At 35.7% G+C, this 20,761-nt stretch overlaps 1 protein-coding gene across 1 annotated transcript; it reads left to right on the forward strand.

Moving 5' to 3' along the window:
• The first annotated feature begins 5,655 nt into the window (after positions 1-5,655).
• On the forward strand, positions 5,656-12,133 carry MLN (motilin). The gene is made up of 4 exons (XM_026680333.2): positions 5,656-5,775; positions 7,359-7,445; positions 10,993-11,199; positions 12,002-12,133. The coding sequence occupies exons 1-3, from the start codon at positions 5,659-5,661 to the stop codon at positions 11,155-11,157; spliced, it is 369 nt and encodes a 122-aa protein (XP_026536118.1). The 5' UTR covers positions 5,656-5,658; the 3' UTR covers positions 11,158-11,199; positions 12,002-12,133.
• Positions 12,134-20,761: the final 8,628 nt, after the last annotated feature.

Below are 20,761 nucleotides of genomic sequence, written 5' to 3' on the forward strand. Positions count from 1 at the left end.
ATCTAAGTTAAACCACATTTGTTCCTCAGTTTTGTACATATACCTGACAATAATAAATTTATAAAATCTAATGCCATATTAATCAAAAAATATCTAAATAGTTGATATGACTCAAAGCCAAAAAGGGGTGATATTTGTCATGCAGTCTGTTTCTCTTATAGCTTAATTTTGTTTTAACAAATAGCTGGCTTGGGAGCTGTAACCTTCTGCTACGGTCCTGAGTGAGTTGGAAGCTCTTCTCTATTATGTGCCTACTGCTTACTAAGGAAAGAAAGCTCTTCAGTTACTTCCATTACAAATAGCAGATAGGGAATTTTTTTATCTGGATGAGGATGGGATCAAGAAAACACAACTCTACCAACTATTCTTTGGAGAAATATCAGCCAGTCGGATATTTCTCCAAGCATGAAATTATGAATATTTAAAGGGCAAATAAAAAGCAAAAATATGAATGGCAAATACAGCACCTTGTTGGGTCTCTCTAGGCTGATGGAATTATAGAGGCAAAAGCCATTGTGAAACAAGATTTTTCCTGAGCCATTGTGTCTCTTTGTACTGTTTTCCCACTCTTTTTTGTCCTAATCAATCAGAAAAGAGGGTAACAAAAATGGATCCGGCTCTCAAGATAACAATTTGGATTCTTTTGTTTTAGAAGTATTACTGATGTACAAACAGGAAACACACTGTTTGCTTGGAAGGTATAATCAGAATATTAATGTAGAGAAGTTGGCCCCAGGTAGCCAAGCAATGAAGGGGCATTCAGGGATGTAACCAATCAGACTAAAGGAAACTGAAAGGCTTTTCCTGCCCTAGCAGAGAAAGTGCAAGGAAAATCCAGGACAAGCAAAAGAGGTAAACTGATTTTTGAGCCCTGATGAATACAATAATGTATTTGTGCAAAGGTAGGTATCACTGTAAAAAGCAGGAAGCAGATTGTATTATATAGTTATGAGTATCCACCTTTTCTATCATGGCAAGCCAGAAGCCATTATTCTGGTTCACTGAGCTTTAGGGTGCAATTGGCTCAAAGAATATCCAGAAATTCATTCTGTGCTCTAGCATCCATTTTTCAGACATGTAACAGCTGTGCGTGAAATGGTGTTTACTTTGTTTTATATTTTATTATAGTATTATTATTTTACCACACAGAAGGAAAAAGCTTTGCTTACAGTCTGATACATGAAGCCCTATTTGCAGGCTGTGGGTCAGAGAGGGTGACAGAATTCCTTGTATAACGTTCTTATTTTTCTAAATCAGGGGTGTCAAACTCAAGGCCCAGGGGCCAGATCCGGCCCACGGGGTACTTAGATTTGGCCCATGGGGCCATCCTGGAAAAAAGCAAAGGACTGTCCCGCGGTGCTTCTGCCAACAAAAATGGGTTCCCGAGCTCTGTTTTCGACTGCCACAGCCTCCTGCAACCCTCTGCCAGCGAAAACGGAGCTCTGGAGCCCATTTTTGTTGGCAGAGCACTCGGGGCACCACAGTATACATGTATGTATGTATGTATGTATGTATGTATGTATGTATGTATACTGTGTATACAATATATTTAATTCCTTTTCTTCTCCCATAACCTAGATACTAAGTATATTGGTTTCAGAAACTGCACAGCATAATTAATACATGAAGGCTTGATTGGAATTAAATCTGATCCAAGAGCAGTATCCATATAACGGTAAAAGCACTTTAAAAAAAAATTAACTCCCAGGATTAAATTTTCTAAGTATTTTGACCACACTTCATTAAGTTTGTTCATGAAAGAGCATTTAATAATTAAAACAATTCCTGAAAATAGTTTAGACAACTGTTCCTTGCAATGCAGTATTGTTGTCCAGTCACGTTGAAAACTAGTTTACAATGGTCCCCTAAACTGAGGTTCCTATAAGGTGGGAGTGATAAACCATGCTCTTGGCAGTATAACCTGTCAAGGTTGATGAAGGAGTTAAGTATGCTAATGGAAAATTGACCAGATGCATTTTTAGATTTCTTCTCACTACAGATGTCTGATTTCATCCCTCTGTCAAAATGTATGGAAGGAATAAGAGACTTGAAAATATAATAACAACAATACAAAATTATATTTTCTTGCAAAAACCAGAACTTTTTTCTCATCAGGGGATAAATTACAAGAAAAAATGAAAAAGATTAATCCATGCTACAAAGTTCTCCATTTAAATACCTAAATATTATGAAATATAGTTTTAAAACTACAATAAACATTTCATTTTAGCAATACTGAGTGGCAGTTTCAAATGCCTTGAAACTCAGTTATAAATATGGTTATTTCTTAGTAACAGTCCAATGGGTTTGCAAGATCCCCTAGTCTTTATTTCATCAGCGAATAATCTAGTATTAGAGAAGAAAACAGAACCTCTAATCTCTTGTCCCAACTACAGGCATGGATCACTTTGAGTATACTAGGGACAATTTTCACTCCTTCCTTTCTCATCTCCTTGAGTTTTCCAACACCCTGATTATCAGGTTTGGCACACTATACTTGTTTCTCCGGATTGTGAAAAATTAGGCTTGATTGCCCATCAAGCTAGGCATGAACTTTAGTTGAAACAAGCTCCAGTTCTGGTCCAGAGGACAAACATAAAATATAAACCAGGTTCACACAACATATTGAACCATAATGTGAATTGGTGTAATATATCAGCCAAATAAGAGTTTGTTGATTTGGATATAATAACAACCAACCATTTGCCTGCACCCAGAAATGAACAGGGAATTGGAAAATTGAAGGCTGGAGCAAGATGAAGTTCACATGTAAGTTTAAGAATGGCCACAAACCTTAGGATTACATGTGAACTATGCCATGCTGGCATCATATATCCCACTAAACATTTATGTGATTTGATTGATTCTGGAATAACAGGATATGTTAACTCAAACACTGCAGTTTGTAAAGCATGCGCTATAGCTTAATACTAAGTGTGACCTCAATAACTCTGTTTTGTTAAGCAACCAAAAAAAAAAAGTAGAATGATGTAAGTAGCCTTCTGCTTAATCTAAACACACTATCAGATGTTCCTTAATTAGAAGATAGACTGCCTTCTATAAAGTGCTACTTGATTCCCTCTAGTCATCTTTTAAGAATGAATAGATGTAGAAAACAATTGGGTATTTTTGAAAGTGCACTTTAGTTGTTGAACACCTCAATTTTAAGGTAAATTCTCAATAATTACTTAACAAAATGTTAGAATATGGCAGAGGTATGAGGCAAACACAGATGTCCCTCAACAACTTAGAAAAATTATTAGTTTAGAGAAAGTATTTCTTGGAGCTTTTGATTTTCTTTTCAGCTCAGAGAAGAATGTTTCTAAATACATAGGACTGCCATTGCATATCAGTAGAACATTGGTGATTTACAAGCCTAAAAAAGAGATTTGTATTATTGGGTTTAAATAAGAATTTATCAAAATTATAATTTATATTTTGAACTATTTACAATTTAAAATGCTATTTGTTTAATGTATTTACATTTTGTCTTTTTATTCATTTGATAGTCAAGATTGTTGGCACAACATCTTGCATGCTGGATTGCAAATACCAATGAAAAACTGTCCTTATAAATAAATCTTGTTCATCTATTTTTTAATCCCTGTTCTATACTGAAAAGCAAAAAATTGTGATTAAAACTCCCAGAATTGCCAGCCAACATGGACTAGAAGTCCTCACATTTTGAAGATGCCAGACTAGAAAAAGCAGTTGTAAAACAGACATTCGCACATACATGGACATGAATGATAGTGATTGGGAAAAACTGAACTCCTGAGACTAACGTAGCACCTAAATCTATTGGCAGAAGTTTTTGCCTTCTGAAGATTGGTTTGTGAAAGTTCAGTCATTATGCATGCATCATCAAAATGCTAATTTCATTGGTTCAAATAAATGTTAATACATGTTAAGTTCTAAAATGGTTATGTTCACTGGGAATAATAGAAATGGAAGTCCACAAATATCTGGAGAGCACAGGTTGAACAGACCATTCTAAACAAGAGATACAGATACAGATACATATCCACGTTTAATGAATGAATTCTTTATTGGCCAAGTGTGATTAGGCACACAAGGAATCTGTCTGGTGCATATGCTCTCAGTGTACAGAAAAGAAAAGACACATTCATCAAGAATCATAAGGTACAATACTTAATGATAGTCATAGGGTACAAATAAGCAATCAAATCATACTAGGAAACAGTCAATATAAATTGTAAGGATACAAGCAACAGAGTTAAGTCATACAGTCATAAGTGGGAGGGGATGGATGATAGGAACAATGAGAGGATTGATAGTAATAGTAATGCAGACTTGGTAAATAGCTTGACGGTATTGAGGGAATTATTTGTTTAGCAGAGTGATGGCATGGAGGAAAAAACTGTTCTTGTGTCTAGTTATTCTGGTGTGCAGTGCTCTATAGCGTCGTTTTGAGAGTAGAAGTTGAAACAGTTTGTGTTCAGGATGTTATGGATCTGTAAATATTTTCATAACCCTCTTTTTGGCTTGTGCAGTATACAGGTCCATGGTGTACCATGGTGTACTGAAAAAAGCCCATTCTTGGCTAGGTTAACAGTGCAAGCAAACATAGTTTATAAAAAACAATGGTTGGAATACAGCACTGTGTTAAACCTGAACCAAACAAAGCATGAGGGCTCCTTGGAGCTCTCTGAGCTTGCTTGTTTTCTTGCTTGGAGAGCACCAAGGACCTCACATGTCAACCTTGAACTACAAATATTCTCCTTTATTAGCAAACAAGGCTTTATCATAAATTCTAATAATGCAAATAAAAACTAAAAAACATTACCATTTTAGGAGGCATCCTAAGTTGTACTTAACTCCAAGAAAAAAAAAAGTATAAATAAGATCTTAATGACATGTTTTGTTAAGAGCATGGCTTGCAGTCATATAGGTTTTATTTTATTTTATTTTATTTTTAGGCAGAAAAAAGAATGATTTAGGCCAAAGTACAAGAGAAGATTTTCCTCTTTGTGTAAAACAGTGGGGAAAGAGTTAAAACTCCCTTTTTCATTTGCTGCAGCAAATTGGGGGCTGTGCAATTAAAATTCTAAATGAAAGGGCTAAAAAGCTATATATACAAGATAATCCTACACTGATTTCATAACTGGGAACTAGCAACTGGTTTTGACCTGTACACATATTGCACATCTTAAAGTGACTCTTTTGTTTTTGAATAAGAAAGGTTGTGTGAACCTAGACATTTTAGTTGATAAAACGTGGCTTTAGGTTTAGCATGTTGGATGGACTCACCCAAACCTCCTTTTTTTTACACATACAATACATATGATTAAAGAAAAAATAGTTTAGAAAAATGTACCAAGTGACATGTAAATTGCAGAGAGTCAAAAGGCTTAAAGAAAATATTTTTTGCCAAAATAACCCCAACGAAACAGTGTACTGAAGCCATAGAACTATATTTCATAGTTATCACATTTGTGGGAGGTTCTTTCCAGCCAGGAACAAGCAACAATTGCTTAACTTAAGTCAATCATTTCTAGCTAATATATAGCCTCAGTTGAAAATATTAGACAAATATGGACTCAGAAGTCAAAGCAAGATCACCGGAAAAATCATAATCTCAGTGTCATTTTTCTCATTATTAGTAATTTGTTTTAAATTAATTTTTAAAGCTTCAGGATGGTTCCAAAAAAGATGATAACAAGTCTTCTGCTCCTCTACATAACAGCCATGATGGTTAAAGAGAGTGAAGGGTACCTTGCCTTCTATAGTCGTGAGGATTTCAGAAGAATGCAGGTGAGTCTCTTGAGAAATGGATCAGTGACCAGAAATGATATGTTGCTGAATGTGGCGGAGCTTCAAATCCAGTTCCAGGGATTTCTGAGAAGATCTGAACAATAGGGCCATCCTTTAAGAATTCCAAAGGTCAATAGCTAGACAGTTAATTTTAGCCAATACTGAGCTAAATGGACCAATGTCTGACTTGGAGTAGGATAGCTTCTTATATTCTAGTGATTGGATTGCCTTCCATTTCTTCTAATCCTATCTGTTCACCATTTTACTGCATTATTTTGTTCTCCTCTAGCAATATTTTACTATAATTTTATTCTCTAATCATTAGAAACCAGCTAGAATCTAGAATCAGAATTTGGCTTTGAGGTTAATAATTTAGATTTGCTTCCTGCCTTCAAATTTCACAGAAGCAGAACAATTGTCTATTTCTTAAAGAGCTATGATTATTCGGGTCTTGGCATTGTTGGGTTCAGCCTCTGAGGCAGTTGTCACACCATCCAAATGAACCCATGTGCATTACCTAATTAATTCAAAGGAGACAAGATAATAAGAATTTCTTTAAGAAGAAATTGCTGGAAAATTGAGCAGACCACTGTCTATATTCTCAGAGAAAAGCTTAATTTACTTTCTCAGAAAATGCCTATTAAGATATATAAAAATTCATGATAATGTATGTATGATGCCATAATGAAAGCAGGGCATATAAACCACAGGCCTTATTTAATCTTCCAAAACATCGAAAGTTACCTTCACAGCATCTTCAAAACATGCAAGTGAATTTTGTTTGTGACAGAAGGAGAAAAGTATAGTTGGTCCTTATAAATGTATTGTTCATGCATGAATTTTCTTCATGGATCAATGTGTTATGAGTGTTTTTTTCAACATATTAATAGCATTACATCAATCTAATTAACCTATGTCCTGTCTAATTAATCTCCTTCATATCCTGCCTTTCTCCATTGTTTGGTATGTGGCATACTAACAAAACAACCAATGCTGGCCTCCACATGAAAAAGGTTCCTTACACTAGTCAAAACATGTTCTATAGAAGCTCAGCAGTCAGCTAATGTATAAAGCCCAATAATTAGCTGTAAATTGCAGCTAGTCCAACAACAACATAATGAAGATTATGAGAACTAAAGCACTTCTGGTGTTTTAGCTCTTATTGATTCAATAGATTAGAGAATGCCAAAGAATCTGCAGCACAGGAATATCTTACTTATAGCATTTATCAACTTTGTGCCTCCACCAAATGTACTGCATTTTATTTTTGGTCAGGTCAACTGGAATTATGGGTTGATGCTTAACTAACCTGTACAACATCAAATTGCAAAAGTTGATCTAATATGTAGAACATGAAATAAAACTGAGCTTATGATTTGATGCAATGATGAAGAAATTGTATGCCTGTAGGTCATATTCTTCAGTAAGTAAACCAGGACTCTGAATATAAAGTTTTTAAACACATGCTGTTAAGGGAACGGAATGGACTATTGACAACTGTAACATCTATGTAGTTGCATTTCTGTCATTACCTGACCAAAAGCTGGCCTACTTGATGATTGTATCCTTCCGTACATCTCCAGGAGAAAGAAAAGAATCAAGCACAGAAGAAATTGCTTGACACAAGAGATATTGTTGAAGTTGCAGAAGATGAAGGGCAAGTAATCAAGGTACACTATTCTTTGGATTATGACAATTAAGCAGGTAGATACAGCAAGACAGCTTTTCTGAAATGTCAGTCTGTGTATCGGGGGAGGGGGGCTTACATACAGAGAAACCTAATGCAAGCCAAATTTACTGCAATATTCTTAGACTGAGATATTCACAGGCAGAATCTGCTTTATTCTTTTTTGCACAGCTTGATATCCTGTAGGTTTCCAAAAACACTTTAGCCAATAAAAAGTTCCCTTGCAGTACAAATACTATTACTATTAAACTATTCTAGTGTTCAAAATGAGATATACTTGAGTTGATTGAAAGAAAGATTATCATGAATCACTAGTCAAATATGAATGTTCATTTCTTTTCTTTGGAAAGAAGAAAGCTCACATGAAGTTCAGTTCATCTGACTCAGAGGTTGTCATTGATGAGTTTCAGTAATCAGGGACAGAAAAGTTTACTTCCCTCATTAATCAGAGGGGGGAAGTCTACTTGTTTGTTTAAGCCCAATATTGAATAATCCAGTTAATAAGGTGCCCAACACCTGGCAACAAAATGGACAAATACTCTCATCTTGAACAATCCTTAGATCTTCAAGAGACAATCTTTGACCCTGCCTATCCACTATTTTCTATCCTCTGTCTTATCAACCATTGCAGATTTCTTCTAGTCTATCATCTGTTTGAATCCTATTTTCCAAGTATGAGACTTGCTGATCTTAGAGGAGCAACTAGTCTTTATCTGGCCAGGAATAAGTGTTTGCTACACTTGTTCATTTTATTGTCTCCAAAGTCATCATTTGAAGATGCTTATCTTCTAATCGGGACTAGGAAAAGCCATTATATCAACCATTCGGATCTTGTAGTCATGGGACATCTTCATCCTCCATATTTGTCATTGCTTTCCCCTAAGATTAACACAGTTTCTGTTTTAACTATTCTTCAGCCCAAGAAAACTATTTACCAGTCACACATTAATGACAGGGAAATTGCAGCCTGAAGGAACTTATCTGGACAGGTTAGCAGAAATGCAGAGAATATAAACATCCAACCATCTTGAAAGAAAAAAAGGATAGTGAATGAATTTTTTAAAAACCAAAAACTCCTCTTTCTGGAGTCAGAATGCTAAAGAATCAGTTAAGAAATGTGTGTCATCCAAAATATTTCATTTGACCTTTGATTTTAATGCCAGTTGTCTCATTCAGTTGCACATTTTATAATATATTTGCTATATATACATTCTTGCCTTATTCCCTTCATTACTGTGAAACATTCTATCTTCAAATTCAGTTGTTACAGTAGTTTTTAGTTCATTTTAAAGATTTTTCTTATTAATAATCATGTGTTCGGGCACACCCCTTAGCCATTCCTTATTCTGCAGTGTATCATGAGCTGTTCAATACAATGCCTCACTCTATTCAAAAAAGCAAAACTAAAGCTAATTAAATTCCCTTGCTTTCTCCAGTACCCATCTTATGGATAATAATTTCTTCATGTCCCTCTATTTTTCTAAAACCTACTTGTTTATGTGGGGTTTATCTCTCCCTGTCTGATTATTTGTACAATCTTAAGCAAAACATTGCTTGTGAGACAAATTAGCACAATGGTTTGCTAATTTGCACATTCTCTTGTATCTCCATTATTCAGTATGGGCATGTACATCATTCTTTCACAATCTTTAGGCCACATGGTCTTGTTCCATACTGAGCTTTAAAACAGCCAAGTTGTTAATTCATCTATGTTTTCCTATTTGACAGGTGATCCATTGCCTCTTGTGCTTCGGTTTTAATGCAGCAGACACAGGAATAGATTCTATATCTTTCACTGTTTCTATCACACTCTAATCCTGTTTATAAAGAGTTTCCGTACTGACTTTCCTTTAATCTCATTTGTCTGTACTGGATCATTTACCTTGATTATTCTTAAATAGCTAATTTGCCTTAGACTGTCCTTTTCTGATTTTCTTCTATCAGTTAACATTCTTTTTTTGTGGGGTGAGGGGAATTGAAATTTGAAGACAATGAAAGGAGGTAGATGTAAAGTCCAGAAGTACTGCACTCAAAAACCAAGTCAGGAGACATAGAATTCCAATCCCTGTGCCCTGATAAGTAATCAGGTTTAATGAACATTTTGCAGGCCAGGAAAAAGGGGCCATTTTGACGTTAGTAGGCAAGCTATTCCAAAGTGCAGCAGCCGCAACAAGAAAGGTATGCTTTCAAGGTCCCAGCAGATTACAATTCATGAGAAAAGGGACTCAAAGCATGAAGCCTGGCCATCTTAATCTTATTGGGTATGCAGACATTACTGAGAGAAGGAGGTCCACAGATATCCAGGCCCTGAATCATGAAGGGACAACTAACACCCTGGATTGAACCCAGAAGCCAACTAGTAGCTATTGCACCTCTTGAATAGAGGTGTTACATAGGCACACCAAGATATACACATCGCTATTCAAGCTATATCATTTCAGATTAATGTATCCTTGCTCTCTTAACAATCAGAACAGGGAAAAGAAAATGCAATGTGAATTTAAGCTTGGCATACAAATTCTTCTCTTCCACCCACCAATATGCTGATTATCTATAACTATTGCCTTCAGCTGACAACTTGTACATCTTGTACTATTTTTTGTATATTTGCTTTAGATGAATAAGTGATGCACCTTGAATTTGCTGTATATTTTTGTGCCCCTAGACTATCTAGCATGCATTATGTTTACATATATCACACCATTTCCAGCAGCATGAAGGAAGATATAGAACATTTGTAACAATGTTGAAAAGGTAATTCAGGTGCCTTCATTTCAAATTTATGCCCATTATTTCCTCCTCCCCATTTCATGTGTATAATGCCAGCAACACTATTCTGAAACTGTAGATACTATCTACCATTCACTGTTAGCAAGTCCCAGCAGATAACATCCAAAGGGTGCAATTATGCAATTATGAAAATTAATCTAGACTACATACAAACCACAAGAGCCCTTTTAAATGTCCCAATCCATCCCAAAATTATTACATTTCTCATGATTCTCTTTAATCCTTCTGTGTTACTTATTAAAAATGTTCAAAAACCATGAAAGCAAGCAACAGGAGCAAATATATTCATTTTATTTGCATTCTATTCTCTGAACATTGGATTTTCAGGAGAGATTTTTCCATGCCACCTGAGGGACTCCATATTTCTTGTGTATGAAAACTAATGTTCTTGCTAGTCCAGATGTTTGAATCAATCACAGTCCAATAGTTTAATAGTTACTGATGTGCATGCATCATTGTGAACTGGACTATGGCCTCAAGACTTCAAAAAGGGATAAACTATCAAAACCTGTAAGAACAAAAAACACTGAATCTAGGTTTCACAATCACCATTTGAAAAAAGCAGCTTAACTCTATTTCACAGGTCGTTGTGATCGAGCTAAAATCTGAATCTAGAAAACCCTTTACCAATATTCATCAATAACAAATTCCCACTTATGGAATATCTATCTAGTATACATGATGCATAAGTGGTTAAAATGTTGGCTTGCCTTAGATGTTAACCAAGTTCTCCTTCATAGATGATTGCTCCAATAGAAATTGGAATACATCTGAGCTTCAAACAGTTGGAAAAATACCAAGATGTCTTGAAGGAGCTCCTGACAGAGGTGTCAGATACTAAGAATGGCACTACAGAAATCTTAAAATTGGCTTTTCTCTCTCCTTGGAAGTTATCTAAGTCCTAAGACTTCAGAAATACCTTTTGCCTTGTGTCATGTTTTTACAAGGTACTGTATAGGTTCTGTTTGTTTTTTTTAAGAAATAAATATCCCCACTTCCCTACCCCCAAAAATACACCACTAGAAATTATATTGAAGTTCGCATTAGCAAAAAAGTAGAAAGAATGTAGATCTGTATCAGTAGCAGAAAGGCCTTGTGCTTTGGAAGATTTTCAACTTTTAGAAATCATATGTCTGATGAAAGTCAATTGTACTGTCGGTTTTCATCTTCTGTACTGCATTTTACTGTACTAATTTTAGACAACTTTCCCTAAAGTTATAAGAAAATTTAAAAGCTGTGATTACAATGCATTATGACCCTAACCCTACCTTCTGCTTCAGAATAGATATTACATTTTCTCACTAAAATTATTACCAAATTTAGAAGTTAAGTGAACTCTAAGCTTGCAGGTTGCTATAGATTGTATATACATTTGATAAGGAAATACAATAAAATATGATTATCTTTCAGTTCCTCTATATTGACATAAACATGATCATTTAATAAGCCAGTATACTAGAATCCAAATTGTAGGAAATTGTGTAAAACCAGGAATCAGGAAATACTAGATAGACAATTATATCAAAAGTCTCTACAGTGTGCTGTAGCAAAATGTTCCATGTAAATCCATACCCAGAGGAAGATCTTCAAAACTATGATGGCTTCTTAATTAAAAATGTATATATCATACTGTATGCAAAGTTAGCAATAGTCTAGAGAAGAAAAATTACAACCTACCATACACATGTGATTCCTATCATAATGTCACCTGATTTCATGCACTTTTTGTTTTGCTTTTTTAACTGATAGATGAGTCAAGCTGATGTCTGCACAGTATTAATTCACAATAATGGCTTTTGGCTGTTTCATCTCTGTAGCTAACTGATATTCTAAGAATTAGAAGACTGGAAGATTTTCTGCAAATATACAAGAATCAATTTACTGGAAATGCTATTGTAAGGCACTGTACTGCAAAATAACAATGTGTATGCAAATTAATAAAATGTGAAGCTTCAGTATATGATTATTTTGTTCAGTGTATAGTCATAAAAATTTTAAAAGGCACCCAAGGATACAAAAGTTGTTGTTTCAAATAACTCTATATTTGTTTTCTAGATAACGTTCACTCAACACATCACTCTTGTAAACCCAGATTATTTCAGGTGCATTCCCATGCATTCTTGTTTATGTATACATTTAATTCATCATAACTGAATCAGATTCTTACCACTTTACACTAATTAAATGGGTTATATTTCTAGCAGACATCTCACAGGCTTGCACTTCTAGGACAATGAAACCAATTAATCTGATAGATAATACCCAACAATATGGTATCTTGTATATAATTCTGAAATTTCCCAAAATAATAATAATACTTTATTTGCGGTCACAAACTAAAACACAAGTACAACAAAAGAAAAACATGGGAAAGTTAGTCATGACCAATTGGTCACTAAAAACTTGACTAAGGGGAATTACAGCGTTCTCATCTATTTCCCAAAATAAATAACATTTCTGATTTTTTGTAGATCATATTCAATGGTCAACAATCCTGTTGATTAAAGTTTTTGCAATAATAACATCATCAATAATTTTTCCCATTCTTATTTATTTGAACTACACAGTTTCAATATCATTTAATTCAACCCTTCTCTTAACACATGCAAGTTGACTATACAACATATACAATTTATGTATTTTTGTATGTATAAAATTATTTATTTATACTACAACATAGAAAATTTAAAACAGAAGAATCAGTCATCTTTCCTTCACTAGACAATGCACCCTCAAAATCCCTAACTTACAGAACTCTCCCATAACCAATAAAAACCCACATTGAACCCTACCACACATTATTTTCTTATGAACATGTCCTTGCCCCCAAAGCATATCACCAACAGCATTCCAGTTGTATATACTGGATTCCCATCAACCTGCAGAAAACAGACTTTTTCTTTTTCCAACTTCAGCCAACAGATGAGGAAGTAGGACAGGAAATAGATGGTACAGCAATGAAAAGTAGTCCTCTACAGGGGCAATTGGGAGAATGAGAGAAATGAAGGGGGTGAAGGACATTGTACTGGGTGGTTTGGTTTTGGATAGTTCAACACATTTCCCAAAGAACAAGTCATGCAGCTCTGATTGAAAGTTTCCTCCAAACTTTTCATGTGTAACTGTTCTTTCTCTAAAGATGTGCCATGCAGCTCATATTTAGAAACTATTCCTACATACTTTATTGTGCTGTTTCTGCTCAAGACCTTTGGTATGTTGTGACTAAAATACCACAGCCATTTTTTACAAAGCCTACTGAAAGGCTCTTGTTTCAAAAAGAAGAATAGTGAAGAAAATAGAGGAGAAAAGTAGGTTGTTTTTTGGATATGATCTGAATGTTTTCCAGTGCAACTGATTATGATGTGGCATGGCTCATTGTTCTGCTTACTGACTTATTATTAATAATTATAAGCTTTGTATAAAGAATAATGTGCCTTTGACATACATCTATCATTGGGCACAAGCTTGCAAAGATATACATGTGATGAACACAGGAATAAAAGATCTTTCTTAGAGGCTTATGCTATAAATCATAATGGACTCAGCAAACTTTTCAGCCAGTGGGTAGCACCATGCAATCTTATAGAGTGATGCTGGCACCAAAATGTTAAATTAAAAATAACCACATCTTATATAATTTTATAATTATATAAAATTATATAATATATAATTTTATTAGTTACTCAGAGAACTACACATTGCTGCTCAACAACTATTGTCAAAATTTTGTCCTTAACAGAATTAATTTGTAAAAGAGAAATAAGTTGCCAAACTGTAACTAGGATAAAGACCAATATTCCCACTCCATTAGAAGATAGAGATAGGTGAGGGACTGGTGTATTGCTCAAGAAACAGCAAATAAAAAGCAAGCTTTCCAAGAACTGCACTACACTTGACTATGCTTCTTATTACCAAACAGCCCAGTGTCTCTCTTTTTAAGTCCTTTGGCTTCAGGACTGACCTTTTAGAAAAAATGGTTTTCTTCAGACATTTCATTACCAACTAGGCAACTTCATCAGTGTCAGATACAACCCTCCCATAAACTGCCCAGCAAGATGGAAAATAGCCTAAGAGATTTGGGGGTGGGGGGAATGATATGATCATGGATGCACACTCAGACTGAATAAATATCAGCACACCATGGAAAACCTCAAGGAGCAGCTTGAACAGACCATCATTCTTGAGCATCTTGAAAGGCTGAACTAGCACAGATGAGGTTACCTAGTTTGGTAATGAAAAATCTGCAAGAAAACCACCAAGATCAGAGAGCACCAAGGACCCCACAGTTCAACCTGAGCTACAAATATTCTATCAATACTTCACTTTATATTAATTGCTGACATCATTATTTGACATCTGATGAACAATTGTCACCATATAGGTGGCACAGTTTTCACAGCAGTAACATTTGAAAGGTAGAGAAAGGAAACTCAAGTGAAAGAATGACATGGGTGCCACAGATGAAATCAATCCATTTTCATACTTTTAACTTTAAAGTAAATTCTTCTGTCATTCTGAATTGTTGAGAAACTAGAGCACTGCAGCCAGAACAGCACCCAAGCCTTCTGCTCTCTAGTATGGATGCTAGTTTTCAGGAAATGCTTTTTATCTAACTGATAGCTGCAATCTCCAGTGATAGTACTGTTTCCATGTTCATAAATGTACTCAGTAGTATTTACATACCATTTCATTCTCCAACATAAATTCAAGCAGAGATAATATTCATAGAAATAACAGAATAACAGAATTGGAAGGGACCTTGAAGGTCTCCTAATCTAACCCCCTTCTCAAAAGTTATAGGGGTTTGAAATGGTTGCCCAAACCCTCTTAAAAACCTCCAGTTTTTAAAAAGTTTAATAAATGTTTGGTTAAGTAGGAATCAATTCAAAGAATTCTGGCAGTTAAAAGTTATAGATGTTTATTCATTCCTTCAAAACATTCATCCAACTGGTATTTGACTTTTCTATTCAAGCAATTCTTGTATACCTTTCCACCAATATAAAATGAGTCTCCTCCAACTCCTACCTCACAAAGTTTATAAGGAATATAATTAATCTGCTCTCAAGAATATAAATGATTTTTGCAAGAAAATCCCTTTTTTCAGTGTTCAGAATGTGAAGAAATGCCCCTTCTCTTGTTATTTCCTCTAGCTTAAGCTTTTATTGCAAACGTAGATACAAGTTGAACTATGCCTGCACCACTGAACAATGGGTAACCCATCGTCTGCAGATCCTGGGTCTTGCTGAGTATTTTTTTTTCCTAGGAAATCCCACCCATTCTTTTCACTGCTCATCTGCAAGGAGCTCAGTGGAGAGAAGGTTAAGATTTTCAGAACTGATCTAAGGCAATGATATCGCTGATCTTATCTTCCCTACTCCCAAATTTTCAATACCTTCAAATCTGTTTTTTATATTAATTGGGGCTTTTATCGGGGGGGGGGGGTGGAGATCTAGCACCATCAATAATTATGTTATTTTTATTTATTTTATTTTATTTGGTTTGTCAATTGCTTACAAGATAATAGGTATAAGTAAAAACATAGTTATGAATACATGGATACATATAAGAAAAATAAAAGAAACAATAGGACAGGGATGGTAGGCACGTTGGTGCGCTTATGCACGCCCCCTACAGACCTCTTAGGAAAGGGGTGAGGTCAATAGTAGACAGTCTAAGGTTAAAGTTTTTGGGGTTTGGGGAAGAAACCACAGAGTCAGGTAGAGTATTCCAGACATTGACCACTCTGTTGCTGTAGTCATATTTCCTGCAATCAAGTTTGGTGCGATTAACCTTGAGTTTGTATCTATTGTTTGCTCTTGTATTGTTATGGTTGAAACTGAAGTATTCATTGACAGGTAGGACATTGCAATGTATGATTTTATATACTATACTTAGATCGGACCAAAGGTGGCGTAGTTCTAGGTTTTCTAGATCGAGAATTTCAAGTCTGGTGGCATAAAGTATTCTGCAACGAGTAGAGGAGTGGAGAACTCTTCTTGTGAAATATTTCCAAACTTTCTCAACTGTGTTAATATCAGATATGATGTGGGTTCCAGACTGATGAGCTGTATTCGAGTATTGGTCTAGCAAATATTTTGTATGCTCTAGTTAGTAGTGTAATATTACCAGAGAAAAAGCTAACAACTCTTAATGCCTTTTTGGCTATGTAGTTACAGTGGGCTCTAGCACTCAGATCATTAGAGATGAGTACTCCAAGATCCTTGACAGAGTTTGGTCTTGACTATTCAGCCTGTATTTTATTTTCTGATTATTATTTTTTTGCCAATATGTAAGACAGAGCATTTATTTGTTGAGATTTGAAGTTGCCATTTGTTTGACCATTCTGATACATAGTCGAGGTCTTTTTGAAGGGTAGCATATATCAAGAGAAATTTAAAATATTATATATATTTTTATTGTAATGTAATGAAATTAATAAAACAATATCACTTTTAACCGTGCATCTGCCCAGCAATTTCATTTACTTATTTACTTCACATAAATGGTTGATTTTTGCAATTCTTTGGCTACAGCTGGCCCCTTTGGATTAGGCTGGCTTGACTGCAAATTTAAGATGTCATATTTTAGCCATTTTTGTATATAAGCATATACATTTCCTTAGAGTTCCTCTTCCTTAAAGTTTTGCCATTTGCCTCTTTCTGATGCTTTTTCTTGTAATGAGCCACAGCAGAAAGCAGACTGCAGTCCCCATCAGTATGCAAAGCAACTCAGCTTGCTGTTCAGAAACTCCTTTTTCCTCTCTCCCAATCATCAGCATTCAATTGTCCTCCCATCAGTTCCAATCATTCTTTTTCACAAGCAGCAGCTCATCCAGTTTTCCAGGTTAGCAAACTCCATTACATGGAGTAACTGCAAACAGGCTACTGAAGAAGTCTTCCTCTGTCCACACCAGATAGTTAAAAAGCGGGGGGAGGGAAATGTCACTAAAACAAACTGAGGTGATGGAAACAAAAGCAAAATCTTATTCACTGACAGCTTTAAAAATAACTAATCAGACAAAGCAAAACATCAGAATGACAGCTTCCTCTCTATGTCGCATGTGAAGGGTTACACAACATAGGAAGCATACCAAATTTTCAGTAATTTTCCAGTTAAATACAATTCATGCTAAAGACCTTCACATTTCTGAGGCACTGTTGCGCCAATTTTTTCCCCTGCCCCTCGGAATTGTTGTTTTGTTACTAAACCCAATACAATATTCCATTTGTTTGTCATATAATTCAATTCCATACACCAATGAATAGCATTGTAATTTCAAGTGGGGGGAAAGGAATTTAAAGTTCATATGTGCTCATGCAGACTACATGTTGCTTTTCCCTAAAATCATGACCTTATTGTCAAAGAAGAAAAATGGAGAAAATCATGAAATTCCTGGCATAAAATGCATGCTTTCCCTACTTTTTCCCCCAGAGTAATATCTACTGATAGAGTGGGGCATAGTGGCCTAAGTAGTGAGGACTCTTACCTCCCACTTGGAAGGTTGAGAGTTCAATACTAGGTAGCAGCAGATGTTTCCTAGGACAGTAGCCCCCAATATTTTGGGCACCAGGGACCAGGTCCATGGAGGAGGAATGGTTTCACATGCTGCCTGCACCACACAGATGGGGCTTCACTTGTTTGTGAGGCCCAGTTACTGACATGCTGCAGACCAATGCTGATCCATGGACTAGGGTTTGGGGATCCCTGTCCTAGAACACAAAGAAAAAAAAATCCTACAAATTCTGTGTGGCTTCAGGAAGGGCATCCAACCGGTAAATGCTCAGCTCCATGCCACCATCCCAACTCTACCCCAAATTAAGGGATTACAGTTGTAAATAGGAAGTTTTAATATCTAGCGATACTACTAGATTAGAATATATCTCACTCTATAATGCTTAGTAAAACAAGCAATAAAAATGATGGTAAAGTGAAAGGGAACTAGTAACAAAACAAATGATCGTAGAAACTACCATGTGAGGCTGATATTGCAACACAAAGAATCTTGCATTCATTTTTCCAACAAAACAAAATGATACAACTTGGAGAAACTTGTAATTAATTTTTGTCAACTTATCACTGTTCAAGTGCAACATGAATAAGATTTCAGGAAGAAGTAGCTGAGGGCCAAAGGTTATACAGGTAATCTTCAATTTACAGGTTGTACAGTATGTTTGTGCCTGTCTGAATAATGTTCTCACAGAGCCCATTTATGCAAGGTTGGGTTGTTATTTGAGTAACAGAGCAGTTGGTTAATATTATTAGATTTGATTATTAGATTTTTAATTTGCCATCATCTCTTCTGGTGAGAATATCCAATAAGCATAGCATGTTTTCTTTTTCCTCTGTGAATTTTATTCCTTTGAATATGTGTCTTCTCTAGTTGCTCCTTTTCTATTTTGATATACAGGCCTTGTCTACATACCAGTCATACTTTTTGCTTAGGGTGTGTCAAATTTTTCAACTTTCAATTTCCAAACATTCTGGGTGCTTTCCAAACATTTGGAAACATCAATTTCCAAACATTCTGTGACATGCCTTGGGGGTTGTAAAGATATTTTGGTTTCTTTAATATAATTTATGTCAGTACTATAATTTCTAACTGTTACGTTACAATCTCTACTAAGAATCCTGAGAGTGGTGACCTCATGGTGTTCCTCTGATTTGTGATATATCTGCCATCTGCCTATTACCTGAAAACAGGTAGTGAAGCAAAAGCTGGTGAGGTCCATGATTCTGGGTATTTCAATCTTAATGTATTTGGTTAGATTGGGTTTGCTATGTAGTACCCCTACCATGGTTTCTTTCACTAGTTCTGGATCTATGGATGTGAAGAGTGCTGTGACATTGAATGAAGACAATTTCATCTTCTATTATTTTTATTTTCTGGAGGCACTGTATTGAAGAATTGCTAAAATATTCACTCCCACTGGCTGGGTACCCCTGCCCAACAACTACTCAGGGCAGGCTGGCTCCTACAACTGCTGGCAGTTTCACAATATATTAGGCCACTTCTGTCTTTAGCAGAGCCCAGTTGTTTTGTTTTGAATACCTGATTTCTCCCTAACTTACTACTTCAGGTCTTCCAACAGTGCACCACTGAAATTGAATCCATCCACCTTGCTGCTGGTCGTCATCTTCTCTTTCCTTCCACACTAAATGTCAGTGTTCCAAGTAATACACCCATAGCAAACAGAACCCGAGCCAGGTAGATTCCCCAAAGAACAGTTATTTGGAGATATCATATTGACACAAATTGCTGAAAACCAACTCTGAGAGTTCCCACAGTTTGATTAAAAAGGAAAAGTTTCACTTTCCCCCAAACAATAAGTCACATTATCCAGTCTAGGTCCTTGATGGTTGCCTGGTTACTTCTCTCCTCCTCCTCCTCCTCTCTCCAGCCAGCTTCTGGAATGTCCTTGGTTCATAGGAGAAACTATTGTTTTGGCTACAACAGCCCAGCTAGCTCTATTCCCCCATCCCTATCCCTGAGCCCCAGTTTGGCAACACTGAAGCCTAAAAAAATGGCCTCGGTGAGGCCAGCTTCAGGGTTGACACTAAATATGTTGGTTCTATTTCTCTGCTTAACTTGGGCTGTTAAAAGGTTGTAGGCCTAGTTATTGCACTCAGTAAAATGGAAGAGGCATTTTAATTTTACATTTATAGCATGATTGCTCCATATTATTAGCTGCCATCATTTATGTATTCCAATTTGATGATGTATAGGTTTAGGCAGTTAAATGATGAAAGCTCCACTGCTTTTGTAATGTTGCAACAGCTTGATGCTACCTTCATAATTTTAACAAAAGTCTACAAGCTTCTAGACTTCTTCCTAGGTTACCGCACAAATAAGAAGAAATATTCAAGCTAGCTTCCATAAAGTGTACTAACATACCAACGAAACTAATAGTTGAGTCTATAATTTGAAGTGTTGTTTTGTTTTTATAAAACTCCCTTTGGTAAAGAAAGTTGAAATAAAGCTTGATCTGATATCTTAAATCAGAATACAACTTAAGACCAAAGGGGTCCCAAGGAAGCAGTAGTCACACAGCCAACTTCCTCTTATTCTGAACATATTTGACAGTCGAAGGGACCACTATTCATGGAAGTAGCACCAACAGGCAGCTTTTAATCAGCTGATGTAATTTTATAAAGCCTCTATGTTCTCCTCTTACAACTGAGTCAAGCAAAATGCAATGACATTTGTCATGCCTCAAAGATCATCACACTTCTTAAACAGAAATTTAAACTATATTAATAGGAGATGGATATTCCTCCACTGGTGGAATATTACAGCAGTCTAGAGATACCTTTCAGCTAATAGTCTGAGTTGCTCTGATGACTCAAAGGGGTGTTATATAAAAACTAAATAATACATACAGCATATACAATTCAATTCCCCCTGAGGCAGCATTTAAAATTATTACAATTTATATAACTTGGGAGAATAGATAGAGGATGTTTTAAATGAATAATTGAAAAGAATCTATAAAATGAGGCAATATGGCCTCCTGC

This window comes from Notechis scutatus, chromosome 3, assembly GCF_049901735.1.
Source record: "Notechis scutatus isolate UNSWTSFEM ecotype Mainland chromosome 3, rNotScu1.2, whole genome shotgun sequence".
Taxonomy (NCBI): Eukaryota; Metazoa; Chordata; class Lepidosauria; order Squamata; family Elapidae; genus Notechis; species Notechis scutatus.